General features: G+C 50.8%; 1 protein-coding gene across 4 annotated transcripts in view; it reads left to right on the forward strand.

Annotated features, from left to right (window-relative positions):
* LOC105488438 (immunoglobulin superfamily DCC subclass member 3) overlaps window positions 1-2137 on the forward strand; it is a 52066-nt gene extending 49929 nt beyond the window's left edge. For 3 of the 4 annotated variants that reach the window (XM_011752466.2, XM_011752482.3, XM_011752493.3), the window contains one exon: window positions 171-2137. In XM_011752466.2, coding sequence (XP_011750768.2) covers window positions 171-395 — 225 coding nt within the window. In that variant the 3' untranslated portion in view covers window positions 396-2137. The remainder of the gene's footprint in view (window positions 1-170) is intronic. The other variant, XM_024794959.2, reaches the window with a different exon arrangement.
* The last annotated feature ends 16589 nt before the right edge of the window (window positions 2138-18726 follow it).

Here is an 18726-nt window from a genome sequence, read left to right on the forward strand (position 1 = left end):
CACCTTGGCCACGGGCCTCAATCATTGGCCTTAGTCAAGCTGCAGGTCTTTTCTCTGTGCCCCTGAGTCAGGCAGGGAGACCTGGAGACCCTAAGCCCCAAGTGGGGTTGAGCTGGAGCCTGGCGCCCTGGCCCTCAAGCTCACACCTGTGTGACGGGCTCTTTCCCCAGCAGGATCCTGCAGCCCCTGCCCCGTGTGAGGAGACCCAGCTCTCCACGCTGCCACTTCAGGGGTGCGGCCTGATGGAGGGGAAGACAGCGGAGGCCACGGCCCCCTGCGCAGGCCTGGCGGCTGCCCCACCACCCCCAGATAGAGGCCCCGGCCTCCTCGGTGAAGGCCAGACTGCCAGGCCTGCAGAGGCCCGGGTTACCCAGCCAGCTCACTCTGAACAGTAGCCAGTGTCTGGCAGGCTCCAGAGGGTGGCCGGAGAGGGGGCCCATTCTCAGGTCAAAAGCAAGATTTCTACTGTCGTGTGGGATTTGGATGGTCCTGGGGGCTCCCCAGCATTTCTGTCCTGACTGCCTCTTGGGTTGTCAAAACCCAAGGCAGCCTTGGCAGGGACCCCCCCCCTCGCAACACCCGTCAGGAGCTGGAGCAGTTCCTGCAGGAGCCCGTTCCCTCCCTGGGCTGACGCCCCCTCGCCTCTGCCTGGCACCCACATGACTTGGAACTGAACTAACATCTTCCTTTAAAAAGCAAAACTTAAAATCAAAAAAAAAAACAAAAGGGAGAGAGATAGAGGAAGGTGAATTCGACTCCAAAAGATGACCCTGCTGTAGCTGGGCCCTGACACTGTCACCCTCCACCGACCTTGTTTTCTCAGGATGGATTTTTGCTGTTTTGGCTCTCAGCACCTACCTCAGCCGGAATGAATGTCCTGGGGGCAGTGAGGCGGTGGCCTCAGCCCCCTTTCCCCACAGAGCCCGAATGCACTCCTACCTCAAGCCCCCTTGGTGGGGACCCCTTCTCCCTTCCCACACTGTTGTCCAGAGTAAAAAAAAAAAAAAAGAAAAAAAAAAAAAAGCACTTCCCCATTTCCAGGTGTGAAAGAAAATGTCTACCTCAAGGCTCGCTGGCTCTGTGGGCTGTGTTGTCACTGGACCTGCCTCCCCGCCCCTCCTGCCCACAGCCCACCTGCCTCTCCCGCAGAGGGGAGGCCAGAGGTTAGGCCACCAAGGGGAACTCTTGTGGCCTACGGAAATAGAAATGGTTTGGGCATAGAGAAAATGTGAAAGAAGCCAAAAATGAGAGGAAATTTGTTCCTTGAAGTATAAATTGTCCAAACGAGCCACCTCCCAGCACGCCGCCTGTCCCCGTCTTCTCTGTCCTCTCCCATTTGAGCCAGCCCATCCTTGATGGGGATGCTCATGAGGAACCTGGGCTTGGGAGGGTGGCATCACCTGGCCGCCTGCCTCCTGTCCTGCAGGCCTGGCCCCTGGAATGTACCATGCGTGGGATGGGTGTGTGTGAGGGTGAGGGGGTGTGGGTGTCCCCCACAGAGACGCCCCAGCCTCAGGCACCCAGCCAGCCTGATCCACCCCTCGACAGGGGAGCACCCACTGTCAGCAGCCACGGCCGGAAGCTATTTTTATACAAGGTGTGTTAAGGGTTGTGTTCTTGTGACTTTTTGTTTCTCTTTTCTGTTGTGTTGTTCTTTGAACTACTTAGTTAAAGAAGAAGAAAAGAAAACCAAGGAAACAAATACCTATTTTTGGTTACACTCAGAAACATTTTTTTAAATAGCAGAAGAAAAACTTTTTTTTAAAGAAAAAAAAAATAAGTGTATTCCTTAAGAATGAGATTAGACCATAAAAGTCCCTGACCCCCAACCCTCTAGGGACACCCCCACCCTGAACTTTAGTTAATTAGCTGAAGAAGATAGAATTTGTGGTGTTTTCCTAGAAAACTAGAGCTGTGTCTGTGTGGACTTGGGGAAGGGTAGTCCCTTCCCTTCTCCCAAATGATGTGTGGATGCCCAGGGCTCCACAAAACTCCAAGGCAGTGCCCCCTCTGTTCCCAAAGCAGCTTCTCTCGGGAGCCTCCCTCTTTCCCTTGGGAAGGGTGGGGCTGGCGGTCACCTGGCCTAACTTGGGTTTTGTCACACTCTGCTCATTTTGACTGAATAAAAGTCCTGTTGCCAAAGTGAACCTGGAGTTTTTTGGTGGCTGTGTCAGGCCCTGGGGGAGGGGCTGGAGTGCTGGGTGGGCCAGGGCCCTCATAGGCCCAGAACCTGGGATAGTAGCAGCAGACCCCACACACCACAGACCTCTGCCACACGAGGCGCAGTTCCCGAGCCCTCACCCCTCCCTGTGAGGAAGACATGCTAGTGACCGTCATCTCCATTTTATTTACTTAATGTATTTTTTTGAGACAGAGTTTTTTACTCTGTCGCCAAGGCTGGAGTGCAGTGGTACAATCTCAGCTCGCCACGACCTCTGCCTCCCGGGTTCAGTAATTCTCCTGCCTCAGCCTCCTGAGTAGCTGGGATTACAGGAATGCGCCACCACACCCAGCTAATTTTTTTATTTTTGGTAGAGACGAGGTTTCGCTGTGTTGGCCAGGCTGGTCTCGAACTCCCGACCTCAAGCAATCCACCCATCTCAGCCTCCCAAAGTGCTGCGATTACAGGCATGAGCCACTGTGCCTGACCGGTCATCTCCATTTTATAGTTGATGAAACCAAGAAAAGAGAGGTGAAGGAAATGTCCAAAATCCCACACAGCCAGTTGGTCAGTCTGATCCTCACACAGGATCCGAGTTTGTATCCAGGCCAGGCCGCCAGGTTCCAGGCTCTGCATTCTGACCACCGCTCCACGCCTCCTTGGCCAGCAGCGAGGAGACTGCCTGCTCAGCCCACCAAGGTTGAGCGCTCTCCAGGTGCTGGCCAGGCCGGGCTGTGTGCTTTTCATGCACTGTCTATGAGGAAGGACTGGTTTCCTCCCAGTTCTGAAGTTGAGGAAACAGGCTGTGACTGAGTGATTCTCTCCAGGGCACTCAGCCAGGACTCCGACCAGGCCTCTCTGTTCTGCCATTGTGTCTCAGTCCAGGCTCCTGAAGCCAGGTGACTGGGGCTGCTACAGCTTAGACAGGTGCGAGAGAGGCTGGGCTTAATGGCAGTTATGCTGACAAAGATCTGGAGGTCTCAGCTGGCCTCAACTTAGTAAGAGGCAGCGGTATAATACAGCTGCTGCTGAATTTCAAAGCCTGGGTTCACACCCAAGAGGCTCGGCAGACCTGGAGAGCCAGGTTCTAAACCCAGGGGCACCTTTCGAGAGGAACATACCAGGAGAGCAGTTGGTAAATTGGGTTCTCTGGCTATGGCTGGGATGAGGGGGAGCTCTCTGGAGGGCCTCACTCTCTCTGCCCACCCTCACCCAGACCAGCTCGATATTTTTTCCCATATTTTTTTCTGTCTTATTACATGTTGGACTTTTTTTTTTTTTTTTTTGAGACAGAGTCTCATTTTGTCACCCAGCCTGGAGTGCAGTGGCATGATCTCGGCTCACTGCAACCTCCGCCTCCCAAGTTCAAGCAATTCTCCTGCCTCAGCCTCCCAAGTAGCTGGGATTACAGGCGCCAGCCACCACACCCAGGCCTCTTCTGGAAGTGCCTGGCCAGGTGCCTTCAGATGTTCTTTTAGGATCAGAACCCTACTTTCAAGTGAAATTTCATCAAGATTCCAACATGGGCTCGGCACAGTGGCTCACGCCTGTAATCCCAGCACTTTGGGAGGCCGAGGCAGGTGGATCACCTGAGGTCAGGAGTTCAAGACCAGCCTGGCCAACATGGCAAAACCTCATCTCTACCAAAAATACAAAAATTACCCAGGCGTGGTGGCGTAGGCCTGTAATCCCAGCTACTCGGGAGGCTGAGGTGGGAGAATTGCTTGAACCCGGGAGGTGGAGGTTGCAGTGAGCCGAGATTACAACACTGCACTTCAGCCTGGGCAACAGAGCAAGACTCTGTCAAAAAAAAAAAAAAATCCACCAAAGTATGATCATGCAGATATATGCAAATTGTGTACAAAACCCACGGAAATATAGGCAGGGCCTGCCCTAACTATCACGAGTCTCAGCCAGGCTAGGGTAGATGACAGAGCAGGGTTCCAGTGAGGAAGGTTAGCAGAAATAGGTGTCAAAGCTGAGTGGCCTGACTGGAATCCGGGTCCTGAGATCTCAAATAGCCCAGAGGCCTCAGGCTGAAGAACCCCCTCAAATCTCACCACCCCCCACAAACTATCTTTGCACAGAAATCTGCCGCAACCAAGGCTGCAACCTGTTCCAATCATCTAATGCTCTGCAACAAACAACCCCAAACCTTTTTTTTTTTTCTTTGAGACAGAGTCTTACTCTGTCACCCAGGCTGTAGTGCAGTGGCATGATTTCTGCTCATTGCAACCTCTGCCTCCCGGGTTCAAGCAATTCTCGTGCCTCAGCCTCCCGAGTAACTGGGATTACAGGCCCATGCCACCATACCAGGCTAATTTTTTGTATTTTTAGTAGAGATGGGCTTTTGCTATGTTGCCCAGGCTGGTCTCAAACTTCTGAGCTCAGACGATCTGCCCGCCTCGGCCTTCCAAAATGCTGGGATTACAGGCATAAGCCACTGCGCCCGGCTTTTTTTTTTTTTGACCAAGTCTCACCCTGTCGCCCAGGTTGGAGTGCAGTGGCATGATCTCCACTCATTGCAAGCTCCGCCTCCCGGGTTCACGCCATTCTCCTGCCTCAGTCTCCTGAGCAGCTGGGACTACGGGTGCCCGCCACCACGCCTGGCTAATTTTTTTGTATTTTTAGTAGAGACGGGGTTTCACTGTGTTAGCTAGGATGGTCTTGATCTCCTGACCTCGTGATCTGCCCACCTCGGCCTCCCAAAGGTGCTGGAATTACAGGCGTGAGCCACCGTGCCCAACCTTTTTCTTTTCTTTTCTTTTCTTTTTTTTTTTTTTAAGAGACAGGGTCTCACTCTGTTGCCCAGACTGGAGTGCAAACCTCGGTGGTTTCACATCACATTTATTTGACTTACAAATCTGCAGCCTGGGCAGGGCTCGGGGCAGCTGTCTCTGCTACACTCTGCATCAGCGTGGGCAGCTTGAAGCCTGGGGGCTGCGATCCTCTGAAGGCTCCCTCCCTCCTGAGTCTGGTGGCTGATGCTGGCTGTGAGCCCAGCATCTCCACGTGGCCTCTCCGTGTGGCCTGGGCTTCCTCACAGCATGGTGGCTGCGTTCCAAGGACAAGCGTCCTGAGAGAGAGAGCCAGGTGGAAACTGCAACATCATTTCTACGCTGGCCCGAGTGACACATCATCACTTCTGGTATATTCAGTTCTTTAGAACAAGTCGCTAAGGCAAGCCACATTCAGGGAATTTGAGGGGAATTAGAGTCTTCTTTTCAATGGAGGGTCAAAGAATGTATGGACTGGCCGGGCGCGGTGGCTCACGCCTGTAATCCCAGCACTTTGGGAGGCCGAGGTGGGCGGATCACAAGGTCAGGAGATCAAGACCACGGTGAAACCCCGTCTCTACTAAAAATACAAAAAAAAATTAGCCGGGCGCGGTTGTGGGCGCCTGTAGTCCCAGCTACTCGGGAGGCTGAGGCAGGAGAATGGCGTGAACCCGGGAGGCGGAGCTTGCAGTGAGCCGAGATCGCGCCACTGCACTCCAGCCTGGGCGACAGAGCGAGACTCCGTCTCAAAAAAAAGAAAAAAAAAAAAAAAAAAAAAAAAAAAAAAAAAAAAAAAAAGAATGTATGGACTGTTTTAAAATGACCACAGGGGCAGGGAGCAGTGGCTCACCCGCTGGGGAGAATTGCTTGAGCTCAGGAGGCGGAGGTAGCAGTGAGCCGAGATCATGCCACTGCACTCCAGCTTGGACTACAGAGTGAGCCTCCGCCTCAAATAAATAGGTAGGTAAATAAATAAAATGACCACAGGGCCACTCCGGAGGGACAGGTGGGGAACAAATATGAGCCAGGAGGCAGGGAGGGGAGGAAAGCTCTACCCCATGGCCCTGGGACTGTGCGTGAGGTTGGTGGGGACACAGCTGGAGGCGGCAGGAGACAGAGGGTGCCCCCAACTCCTGTGGGGACGCTGGGGCTGGACACGGAATGAGTGAGTGGGAGCAGCTAAGGCTGGGGGCCTGCCTTGAATTGAGTTAAGGCTCAAGTCAGGGAGAGGAACAGCTAAACCCAAGGCCTTCCCTCAAAGAGGTATTAGAGGGCTGGGCACAGTAGCTCACTGTGTAATCGCAGCACTTTGGGAAGCCAAGGTGGGAGACAGCTTGAGGCCAGGAATTTGAGACCAGCTGGACAACATGGCAAAATCGTCTCTACACAAAATTTGAAAATTAGCCAGGCATGGTGGCACATGCCTGTAATCCCAGCTACTCAGGAGGATGAGGTGTGAGGATTGCTGGAGTCTGGGAGATCCAGGGTATGAAGGGACTTAAGGGACTGATCTGAGGGCTTTGTTGCTCCCCTGGGCCCCCCCTGTAGCTACCTTGGAACAGGGAGGGAATGGGGAGAATAAGGGGCTAAGAGGAGACCGAGGAGGAGCCTGGTTGGCAGAGAAGGGAAGGGTTCCTTGGGCTCGAGAAGCATGGACACTGGACTCTGAGTTCCCAGAAATGTGAATGGCCCCTTGGTCACCGTGCACCACGTGCCACCACCACAAGGCAGGGTTGGCCCTGGCTATTACTCCAAAATAGCCACCCTCTGGCCAGGCTCTGCTCCCCACAGCTTCTCCTCATCGCGGTGTCTCTTCCTGCAGATGTTTCTCCCACTCTCTGGCAGGGCTTCCTTCCCTGGAGGCCCAGGATTCCCTATGCTGCATTTTATCTCATTGCCTCAAAATCTGGCTCCCTGTTATGTGGACTTGTGTTGCCAGCACTTTCTTGGTAACCACTGAAGGAATCAGAGTGTCTAACTGGGAGTATTGCGGACACTGTCACAAAGCTACCAAGAAAGAACACTTTGGTTCAATCCCTGACTGCTATAGTAGTGTGTTGGGTCAAGCAATTGGAGAGTTTTGTGCCCGGAAGCTTGGAGTCATCTCTCCTGTGGCCACCAAGTCCCCAGTTATTGGGCTGAGGCTGGGGTGAGGAGAACCGGAGCCCCAGCAGGAGCAGAGAACAGTGAGCTGTCCCCTTCCACACCTAGCTGAGGTGTCACCTTATATGGGGGAACTTTTCCAACTTAGCTGGTGGCTCAGTTGGCCACATGCCTTCAGCCCTTTGCCACCTGGGAGCTAGTGCAGAGCTCAGAGCCAGTGCCCTGCTATTGAGAGCAACAATCTGTCACTGTTCCCTGTCTTCTAGTGAGAAGCATGGCACCCTCTGGAGCTAAGAAGGTGGTGGCCGTGGCCCAGGCTGTGGACACTAGAGTCCAACTGATGTGGTTTGAACCCCTGGCTCTGCTATTTCCTAGTTGTGTAAGTGTGAGCAAATGATTTAACCTTTTTTTTTTTTTTGAGATGGAGTCTCGCTCTGTCGTCCAGGCTGGAGTGCAGTGGTGTGATCTCGGCTCACTGCAAGCTCCACCTCCGGGTTCACACCATTCTCCTGCCTCAGCCTCCCGAGTAGCTGGGACTACAGGCACCCGCCACTGCGCCCGGCTAATTTTTTGTATTTTTAGTAGAGACGGGATTGCACCGTGGTCTTGATCTCCTGACCTCGTGATGCACCCACCTCCACCTCCCAAAGTGCTGGGATTACAGGCATGAGCCACCGTGCCCGGCATGATTTAACTTCTTTACACCTCTGTTTCCTTGTCTGTAAAATAGAGATAATATGCCCCTACCTCAAAGGGTTGTCGACCCAGCTGGGTTCTTTGCAGAAACTGATGAGCTGATTCGAAAATTTATATGGAAATGCAAGGGATTCCAAATAGCCAAAACAATCTTGAAAACAAAGAACAAAGTTGGAGGACTCATACTTTCTTGGTTTACTACAAAGCTACAATAATTAAAAAGTGTAGTACTGACATCTGGGTAAACATATATATCAATAAAATAGCACCAAGAGTCCAGAAATAAACTCTCAAATTTATAGTCAATTGGTTTTTGACAAGGGTGCCAAGACAATTCAGTAGAGAAAGAATAGTCTTTTTAACAAATGGTGCTGAGACAACTGGATATTCATATGCAAAGAAATGAATTTGGACCCTTTACACCATACAAAAACAAAAAAAACAAAAAAAAAACCAGCTAGCTCAGGCTGGGCGTGGTGGCTCATGCTTGTAGTCCCAGCTACTCAGGAGGCTGAAGCTAGAGGATTACTTGAACCCAGGAGTTTGAAGTTATAGTGAGCTATGATGGCACCACTGCTCTCCAGCCTCGGTGACAGAGGGAGACCCTGACTCAAAACAAAACAAACAAACAAAACAACAACAACGAAGTCTAAATATGTAGCTACTGGATGACCTAGCAGTTTCATTCCTAACTATATACTCAGGAGAAATGAAAACATGCTTTCCCGGGCGCAGTGGCTCAGGCCTGTAATCCCAGCACTTTGGGAGGCCGAGGCAGGCAGATCACTTGAGCTCAGGAGTTCAAGACCAGCCTGGCCAACATGGTGAAACCCTGTATCTACTAAAAATACAAAAATTAGTCGGGCATGGTGGTGGGTGCCTGTAGTCCCAGCTACTCAGGAAGCTGAGGCAAGAGAATCGCTTGAACCCAGGAGGCGGAGGTTGCAGTGAACCAAGATCACGCCACTGCAGTCCAGCCTGGGTGATAGAGTGACCCCATCTCAAAAAAAAAAAGAAAAAAAGGGCCGGGCGTGATGGCTCATGCCTGTAATCCCAGCACTTTGGGAGGCCGAGGCGGGCGGATCACAAGGTCAGGAGATCGAGACCATCCTGGCTAACACGGTGAAACCCCGTCTCTACTAAAAATACAAAAAATTAGCTGGGCGTGGTGACGGGCACCTGTAGTCCCAGCTACTCGGGAGGCTGAGGCAGGAGAATGGCGGGAACCCGGGAGGCAGAGCTTGCAGTGAGGCGAGATCGCGCCACTGTACTCCAGTCTGGGCAACAGAGCGAGACTCCGTCTCAAAAAAAAAAAAAAAAAAGGAAAAAAGAAAACAGAAAACAAGGCCGGGTGCGGTGGCTCAAGCCTGTAATCCCAGCACTTTGGGAGGCCGAGGCGGGCGGATCACGAGGTCAGGAGATCGAGACCATCCTGGCTAACACGATGAAACCCCGTCTCTACTAAAAATACAAAAAGAAATTAGCCGGGCGTGGTGGCGGGCGCCTGTAGTCCCAGCTACTCCGGAGGCTGAGGCAGGAGAATGGCGTGAACCCGGGAGGCGGAGCTTGCAGTGAGCCGAGATCGCGCCACTGCACTCCAGTCTGGGCGACAGAGCGAGACTCCGTCTCAAAAAAAAAAAAAAAAAAAAAAAAAAAAACACACACAGAAAACATATGCTTGCACAAAAACTTGTACATCAATGTTCACAGCAGCATTAGCCACAGTAGATAAAAGGCAGAAACAACTGTCCATCAGCTGATGAATGCAGAAACAAAATATGGTCAATCCACACAATGAGATATTTAGCAGTTAAAAAAAAAATACTGAAATGAAACGAATATGTGCTGCAACATTGATGAACCTGGAAAACATTACACAGGTGCTAAGTGAAAGAAGCCAGTCTCAAAGGCCCACATATCGTACAATTCCATCTATAGGATATTTCCAGAACTGCAAGTCTATAGACACCGAAAGCAGATTGATGGGGGCTATGGGTTGGGAGAAAATGAGGAGTGACAGCTAATGGGTACAGGGTTTCTTCTGGGGGTGATGAAAATGTCCTAAAATTGTAATGACAGTTGCACAGTCCTGAATATACTGAAAACCATTGAATTGTTCCAGCGAATTGCATGGAACATGAATTACACCTTTTTTTTTTTTTTTTTTTTGAGACGGAGTCTCGCTCTGTCGCCCGGGCTGGAGTGCAGTGGCCGGATCTCAGCTCACTGCAAGCTCCGCCTCCCGGGTTTACGCCATTCTCCTGCCTCAGCCTCCCGAATAGCTGGGACTACAGGCGCCCGCCACCTAGCCCGGCTAGTTTTTTTTTTTTGTATTTTTTTTAGTAGAGACGGGGTTTCACCGTGTTAGCCAGGATGGTCTCGATCTCCTGACCTCGTGATCCGCCCGCCTCGGCCTCCCAGAGTGCTGGGATTACAGGCTTGAGCCACCGCGCCCGGCCAAATTACACCTTGATAGAGCTGTTATTAAAAAAAAAAAAAAAAAAAAAAGAGTTTGAGAGGATTCACTGAGTTCATGTAAGTGAAGTGCAGAGTTTAAGTGTTCAAAAGATCCCACTGTAATAGGCAGAGAAACTGGAGCAGGCAGGGCAAAGCGACCCTAAGTTGGGGGAAGGTGGGGAGAGGAATGCCAGGGAAAGGGGAGTGGGATAAAGAAGAAAGCGAGCAGCCAGGCGCAGTGACTCACGCCTGTAATCCCAGCACTTTGAGAGGCCGTGGCGGGTGGATCACGAGGTCAGGAGTTTGAGACCAGCTTGGCAAACATGGTGAAAACCCATCTCTATTAAAAATACAAAAATTAGCCGGGAGCAGTGGCGGGCGCCTATAATCCCAGCTACTTGGGAGGCTGAGGCAGAAGAATCGCTTGAACCCAAGAGGCAGAGGTTGCAGTGAGTCGAGATCACGCCACTGTACTCCAGGCTGGGTGACAAGTGCAAAACTCCGTCTCAAAAAAAAGGAGGAGGAGGAGGAGGAAGAGGAGGAGGAGGAAAAGGGGGAGGGAGGAAGAGGAGGAGGAAAAGGGGGAGGGAGGAAGAGGAGGAGGAGGAAAAGGGGGAGGGAGGAAGAGGAGGAGGAAGAAAGAAGAAGGAAGAAAGAAGAAAGAAGAAGAAAGAAAGAAAAGTGAGCTTGAAGGGCTTCCTGCAGCTGGCCTGACCTCCCTGGAGCCCAGGGAGCCTCTGGTTCAAGCATTGCAGCCTGGAAGCTGGGCTCCTGGGAGGGCTGTGACTGGAGGACTTTGCTGCCCCCCAGTGGAATTAACAAAGGATTACAGCCACAGGAACTGAGGCCTGATCCCTGCCGGTGACTAATTGAGCCCAGCAATTAAGATGCGCTGGGCCCCAGAGGAGAGAGACAGACCCTCAGTGAGCTGAGAATTTATAGGCTTGAATACAAATAACTGCAATCTATTCAAATACTTATGTGGGTGAGTAGCAGCAGCACATTGTAGAAACGGAAGGAAATGATCCTAAAGTGCTGAATTAAAGAAGGCTTTGAAAAGGAGTGGAAACAGGGAAAGGGCATCTGAGACTGCAGGCACAGCATGAGCAAAGCTTGGGAGGTGTGCAAGTGCACGGGGAACTCACTGAGCAGGCCCAAGGCTTCCATTTGCTGCATGGGGTCTGCCACCTAACAGATGGTCAATAAATGTATGAATGAATGACCACTAGATTTCTAGGGCATATGCTTTTTGTGGGTTGATGTGTCTGAGGAAAGCCTTACATGGTTTCCAGGTGGTCAGGAAGTCATCAAAAGGGTCAGATAGCCTAGAGTTTCCTCAGAGAAGGGAAGGAGCCCCTATGGAGTCCTCCCAATGATACTGATGCTACTTCTGTTATTACTTTTTTTTTTTTTTTGAGACAGGGTCTCCCTCTGTCATGCAGGCTGGAGTGCAGTGGCGCAATCTTGGCTCACTGAAACCTCTGCCTCCACGGCTCAAGCAATTCTCCTACCTCAGCCTCCCAAGTAGCTGGAATTACAGGCGCCCACCACCATGCCCAGGTAATTTTTATATTTTTAGTAGAGATGGGGTTTCACCATGTTGGCCAGACTAGTCTCAAACTTCTGACCTCAAGTGATTTGCCCACCTCTCAGAGTGCTGGGATTACAGACGTAAGCCCCTGCAACCGGCCTTTTTTTTTTTTGTATTGTACTTTTTTTTTTTTTTTTTTTGGTTTGTTTTGAGATGGAGTCTCACTCCATCTCACAGTACTCAGGCTGGAGTACAATGGTACAATCTTAGCTCACTGCAACCTCTGCTTTCTGGGTTCAAGCGATTCTCCTGTCTCATCCTCCTGAGTAGCTGGGATTACAGGCACCCACCACCACGCTCGGCTAATTTTTGTATTTTTAGTAGAGATGGGGTTTCACCATGTTGGCCAGACTGGTCTCAAACACCTGACCTTAGGTGATCTGCCCACCTCGGCCTCCCAAAGTGCTAGGCTTACAGGCATGAGCCACCGCACCTGGCCTATATTGTATTTTCATTTATTTATTTATTTATTTTTGAGATGGAGTCTTACTCTGTCTCGTCCAGGCTGCAGTGCAGTGGCGCGATCTTGGCTCACTGCATCCTCTGCCTTCTGGGTTCAAGTGATTCTCCTGTCTCAGCCTCCCAAGTAGCTGGAAGAACAGGCATGTGCCACCACACCCAGCTAATTTTGTATTTTTAGTAGAGATGAGGGTTCACCATGTTGGCCAGACTGGTCTCGAATTCCTAACCTCAGGTGATCCACCCACCTCAGCCTCCCAAAGTGCTTCGATTACAGGCATGAGCCACCACGCCTGGCCTATTTTATTTTATTTTGAGATAGGGTCTCACTGTCACCCAGACTGGGGTGCAGTCGTACAATCTCAGCTCACTGCAACCTCTGCCTCCCAGGTTCACACAATTCTTCTGCCTCAGCCTGCTGAGTAGCTGAGACTACAGGTGTGTACCACCACCACACCTGGCTAATTTTGGTATTTTTTGGAATAAATGGAATTTCCCCATGTTGGCCAGGCTGGTCTCAAACTACTGGCCTCGAGTGATCTGCCTGCCTCTGCTTCCCAAACTTCTGGGATTACAGGCGTGAACCATCGCGCCCAGCCATACTTTTCTGTACTTGTAGTAGAGACGGGATTTCACTATGTTGCCCAGGCTGGTCTCCAACCCCTAAGCTCAAGTGAACCAGCTGCTTTGGCCTCCCAAAATGCTGGGATTACAGGCACGAGTTATGGCACTCAGCTAGTTATTACTTCTTATAGCTTTTGTTTGTTTGTTTGTTTGTTTGTTTTTAGACGGAGTCTTGCTCCATTGCCCAGGCTGGAGTACAATGGCTCAATCTTGGCTCATTGCACCCTCTGCCTCTCGGGTTCAAGCAATTCTCCTGTCTCAGCCTCCCGAGTAGCTGGGACTAGAGGCGCCTGCCACCACACCCAGCTAATTTTTGTATTTTTTGTAGAGACAGAGTTTCTCCTTATTGGTCAGGCTGGTCTCAAACTCCTGACCTCAGATGATCCACCCATCTCAGCCTCCCAAAAGTTCTGGGATTACAGGCATTAGCCACCGTGCCCGGCCTCTTGTGGCATTTTGTAGACACCTCCGTATCACCTCGTGTACGTCTCTCATAGCTGTGCAGTGGGCAGAGCTGGGCTTACAGTCATCCTCCCATCTGAGATAAGGAAACCAAGGCTCCGAGAAGGGAGGTGGTGGAGCTGGGGCTCGAACTTCAGACTCCTTGTTCAAAGCCCATGCTGTTAACTTACATCTATGTAGGGAGGAGAAGAGGATGGGGGAGTCCAGTCGGGAGCAGCAGGGGGTGGGGGGAAGGCAGTGGTCTAGATTAACTAAAAGGGAGATTTTCTTTTTGAAGAGTGAAAAGAGGCCCAGGAAAGTCAGGTCCCCTCCCTCCCTGAGTGGGACGGTTGAGGAGGTTGGGCATATCCTAAAATGCAGGCTGCATCTGTAACCTACCACATCTCCACATTGCTCCCAGAGCAGTCCAGTGCCTTCGGCCTGGCAATCAGGGTCCCCTCACAAGAGGCCGCATAGCCCAGTGGTTAAGAGTGTGGGCTCGGCCGGGCGCGGTGGCTCACGCCTGTAATCCCAGCACTTTGGGAGGCCGAGGTGGGTGGATCACGAGGTCAGGAGATTGACACCATCCTGGCTAACAGGTGAAACCCCGTCTCTACTAAAAATACAAAAAATTAGCCGGGCGTGGTGGCGGGCGCCTGTAGTCCCAGCTACTCGGGAGGCTGAGGCAGGAGAATGGCGTGAACCCTGGAGGCGGAGCTTGCAGTGAGCCGAGATCGCGCCACTGCACTCCAGCCTGGGTGACAGAGCAAGACTCCGTCCCCACCCCCCAAAAAAAAACAAAAGAAAAGAAAAAGAAAACGTAATCCTTGGCTGGGTGCAGTGGCTCACGCCTGTAATCCCAGCATTTTGGTAGACCAAGGTGGGGGAATCACAAGGTCAAGAGATCGAGACCACCCTGGCCAACATGGTGAAACTCCATCTCTACTAAAAATACAAAAATTAGCTGGGAGTGGTGGCACATGCCTGTAGTCCTAGCTACTCCGGAGGCTGAGGCAGAAGAATCGCTTGAACCCAGGAAGTAGAGGTTGCAGTGAGCCGAGATCGCACCACTGCACTCCAGCCCGGCGACAGAGTGAGACTCCACCTCAAAAAAAAAGAAAAAGTAATCCTTGGCCCAGTGCACTGGCTCACGCCTGTAATCCCAGCATTTTGGGAGGCTGAAGCAGGTGCATGGCTTGAAACCAGCCTGGGCAACTCCGGTGGGAATTCTCTTATACAGAGCTACTTCCTTCTGCAGCTCATTGTGCACAGAGTGTATGTCTGTCACTCTGCTCTGAGAATCTAAGATTATGTTTTCTTCTTATTATTTTTGAGACAGGGTCTCACTCCATTGTCCAGGCTGGAGTGCCATGGTGTGTTCATAGTTCACTGCAGCCTCAACCTCCTGGGCTCAAACAGTCCTCCCCGCTCAGTCTCCCAAGTCGCTGAGATTACTAACATGCACCACCATGCCGTAATTTTTATATTTTTTTGTAGAGACAGGGTTTCACCATGTTGCCCAGGCTGGTCTGGAACTCCTGAACTCAAATGATCCTCCTGCCTCAGCCTCCCAAAGTGCTGGGATTACAGGTGTGAGCCTCCGAGCCCTGCCTTGGATTACGTTTTCTTTTTTTTTTTTTTTTTTTTTTTTTTTTTTTTTGAGACGGAGTCTCGCTCTGTCGCCCAGGCTGGAGTGCAGTGGCCGGATCTCAGCTCACTGCAAGCTCCGCCTCCCGGGTTCACGCCATTCTCCTGCCTCAGCCTCCCGAGTAGTTGGAACTACAGGCGCCCGCCACCGCGCCCGGCTAGTTTTTTGTATTTTTTAGTAGAGACGGGGTTTCACCGTGTTAGCCAGGATGGTCTCGATCTCCTGACCTCGTGATCCGCCTGTCTCGGCCTCCCAAAGTGCTGGAATTACAGGCTTGAGCCACCGCGCCCGGCCGGATTACGTTTTCTAAGGACAGGTGTGGTGTTCTTATGTCTTTATGAACCACAAGGGCTGCCATGGAGTAGCACTAAATTCTCAATAAATATTTGTGGAAAGAAAGCATGAAATCAGGACAGAAAAGAGGAAGACTGAGGCCGGGCACGGTGGCTCACACCTGTAATTCTAGCACTTTGGGAGGCTGAGGTGGGCGGATCTCAAGGTCAAGAGATCAAGACCATCCTGGCCAATATGGTGAAACCCTTCTCTACTAAAAATACAAAAATTAGCTGGGCATGGTGGTGCGCACCTGTAGTCCCAGCTACTTGGGAGGCTGAGGCAGGAGAATCGCTTGAAACCAGGAGGCGGAGGTTGTGGTAAGCTGAGATCGTGCCATTGCACTCCAGCCTGCTAACAGAGAATCCGTCTCAAAAAAAAAAAAAAAAAAGAAGAGTGAAAGAAGGAAGGAGAAAGAGAAGATGAAGGGAAAGGACAGAAATAGATGAAAGGTGAATAAAGCCAAGGGAGACTTGAAGAGACACCAGCCTGGCACCATTTACCTTCTCACAACTTGAGGGAAAAGAACATGAAGATGGGACCTCTGGAAATGCGCAGATCTTCCTTGAGCCACGGTATTGAAATGGACTTTGAAAACCTCAGAGTTGACTGGGCGCGGTGGCTCACACCTGAAATACCAGCACTTTGGGAAACCAAGGCGGGTGGATCATATGAGGTCAGGAGTTTGAGACCAGCCTGTATAACATGGTGAAACCCTGTCTCCCTGTCTCTGCTAAAAATACAAAAATTACCTGGACTTGGTGGCAGGCACCTATAATCTCAGCTACTCGGGAGACTGAGGCAGGAGAATCACTCAAACCCAGGAGGCGGAGGTTACAGTGAGCCAAGATGACACCACTGCACTCCAGCCTGGACAATGGAGTGAGACGCTGCCTCAAAAAAAAAAAAAAAAAAGAGGGAAAACCTCAGAGTGGCTCTGGATCTTCAGCCACAATTTCTTCACTGGTAATAGAGATAATAATGGTACTTATCTAATTGGGTTGTTATGAGGATCAAATGAAAAAATAACTGCAAAATCCTTGGTACCTGGTGCAAAGTAAGCACTCAATAAATGCTGTGTATTGCAATGGTGATGGCTGGGTGATTCTGAGAATTCCAGACGTCCAGTAAATGACCGCACACTGCTACTGGAGGGAGGTGCTCCCTAGGCTTGAAGAGAAGCCTGTTGTCCTGGAGCCTGGCCCAGCGGTCACTTGGAGGTCACAATGCTGTCTCCAGGCCTCCCCCCAACCCCCACAAGATACACAATAAAGACTCCTGATTGCCTGATTAAAGGAAGCGGATACACAATTAATTTCAATTTTAGACCTAAAGCCCCCTCCCACCTTTAAAAAAGCATTGCATAGCCTATTTCAATTTACACACTGAGCCAACATGGAATTTTCCAGCATGTTCTGTGGCCTTTGAAGTGACCAGACCAGACTATTGATTTATTTCCAACTAGCCTCTCTCTTTGAACCTAGAAGGGTCAAGGTTAATTATATAATAAAACATACTGTGCCCAGCTGCCCCTCTAAGGGCGCAGGGAGCCCCCTGACCTTTTTGTGCCGGCGAGTGGTGGATCGTATTTCTGATCCCTTCCCCGCATTAATTTCCTTCATCGGGGCCCATTAAGAAGGAGAAAGGAAAAAAGAAAAAAAAAAAAACAAACCCGGCCCCTCATTTCCTCTCTAAGAGATAAATTTTAATTTGCTGGAAACCAACAAAGGTGATCTAAGCCATGTTTCCAGGCTGCCCCCTTGGGCTGGAAAATCCTGTGGGGAGCATCTACTCTGGAGCCACTGGGAAATAGGGTGAGGGTGGTAGGGGGCAACAAAGGAGTGCAGATGTCTGCATCTCCCACGAAGGGGAAGTCCCCAGAGTCCACAGTCAGGTTCCCACTAAGTCTTCCTTGCCTGTTGAGGTGACAGTTAACCAACCGGCCAGGCTTCTCAGGTATCTTCTCTCAGTCAGTCCCCAACAGCCACCCGGATGGGCACCAGCACAATCCCTGCTTTCCCTGATGATGAAATAGGCTCTGAGTGGCACCAAAACTGGTTCCAGGTGTCACAGGGAGGAGGTGAAAGTCCCGTGGCTTTTTTTCTGCTTTTTAAAATAATGGATTTTCTTCTCCCACAGCCTCCCACCCTAGGGAAACAACATCACACTTCCTTTCCATTGTTAAAAAAAGAGAAAAATGGTTGGATGCAGTGGATCACACCTGTAATCCCAGCACTTTGGGAGGCCAAAGTAGGCGGATTACTTGAGGTCAGGATTTTGAAACCAGCATGGCCAACATGGTGAAAACTCGTCTCTACTAAAATACAAAAATTACCCCCAGTATGGAGGGAAGAAGAAGGGAAGGAGTGTGCAAAGCTCCTAGGTGAATTAGTGTTAGCCACGGGAGGATGGTGGCCCATGCCTGTGATCCCAGCTACTTGGGAGGCTGAAACAGGAGAATTGCTTTAACCGGAGAGGCGGAGGTTGCAGTGAGCCAATGCACTCCAGCCTGGGCGACAGAGTGAGACTCTGTCTCAAAAAAGAAAAGAAAGAGAAGAGAAGAGAGAAAAGAAAAAGATTAAATACTATTATCTCATATATAACCCATTATCATTTATTCCCAGTTGTCCCAACACTGTCCTCCCCAGCTGTGTTTCCCTGATCCAAGATCCAGCCACAACTCATGCACCTTGGTTGTCACTTCTCTTTGCCTTCCCTTTTCCAGAGCAGGCCCAGCTGCTCTTGTTTCCCATGGCGCTGACACTTCTGAAAGGGATAAGGCCAGTTATCCTGCATAGTAAGCCACAGTGTGGATTTGTCTCATGTTTCCTCCTGACTACTTAGTCAGATATGTTTGGTGTAAACAGCTCAGAGTCCAGGCTGTGTCCTTTTCAGTGCATTACATCTGGAGGCCCCTGATGCTGGCCTGCCCTGATTTTGGTGAGGGACCTGGATTTTCAGCTGGAAGGCCAGTGCATGTTCTCACCTCCTGCAGGCACCCCCAGCATGGAGGGAAGAAGGGAAGGAGTATGTATAGATCCTTGGTGAATTAGTGTTAGCCACGAGAGGAGCAGTCTCTGGGACTCATCGATCCCCACAGACGACAACCAGAAAGCTCAGAAGGAAGTCCGTCCATCACAGCTGAGGCGCACTCACCCAGTGCCTCTCCTTGGACCATCTCTCAGTGTGTCAAGGCCTCTGTCACCTCCATGAAGTCTTCATGATTCTCTTGGGCAGAAGCAGTTGCTCCCTCCTCTCTCCTTCTGCAATCCTTTGTCTCATTTGCCTGCTTGCTGCAATGTGTTAGAGTTCACTGTGGGGCTCTTACTGCCCCTGTATATCCAGGCCCAGTAGAAAAGCCCAGGCCCAGGGCCCAGCAGAGAAGCTTCTCCATAAATATTTGTCAAATAAATTACTCAAATGAAATCAGTCTGCC

The sequence above is a fragment of the Macaca nemestrina genome, chromosome 7 (assembly GCF_043159975.1).
Source record: "Macaca nemestrina isolate mMacNem1 chromosome 7, mMacNem.hap1, whole genome shotgun sequence".
Classification (NCBI taxonomy): Eukaryota; Metazoa; Chordata; class Mammalia; order Primates; family Cercopithecidae; genus Macaca; species Macaca nemestrina.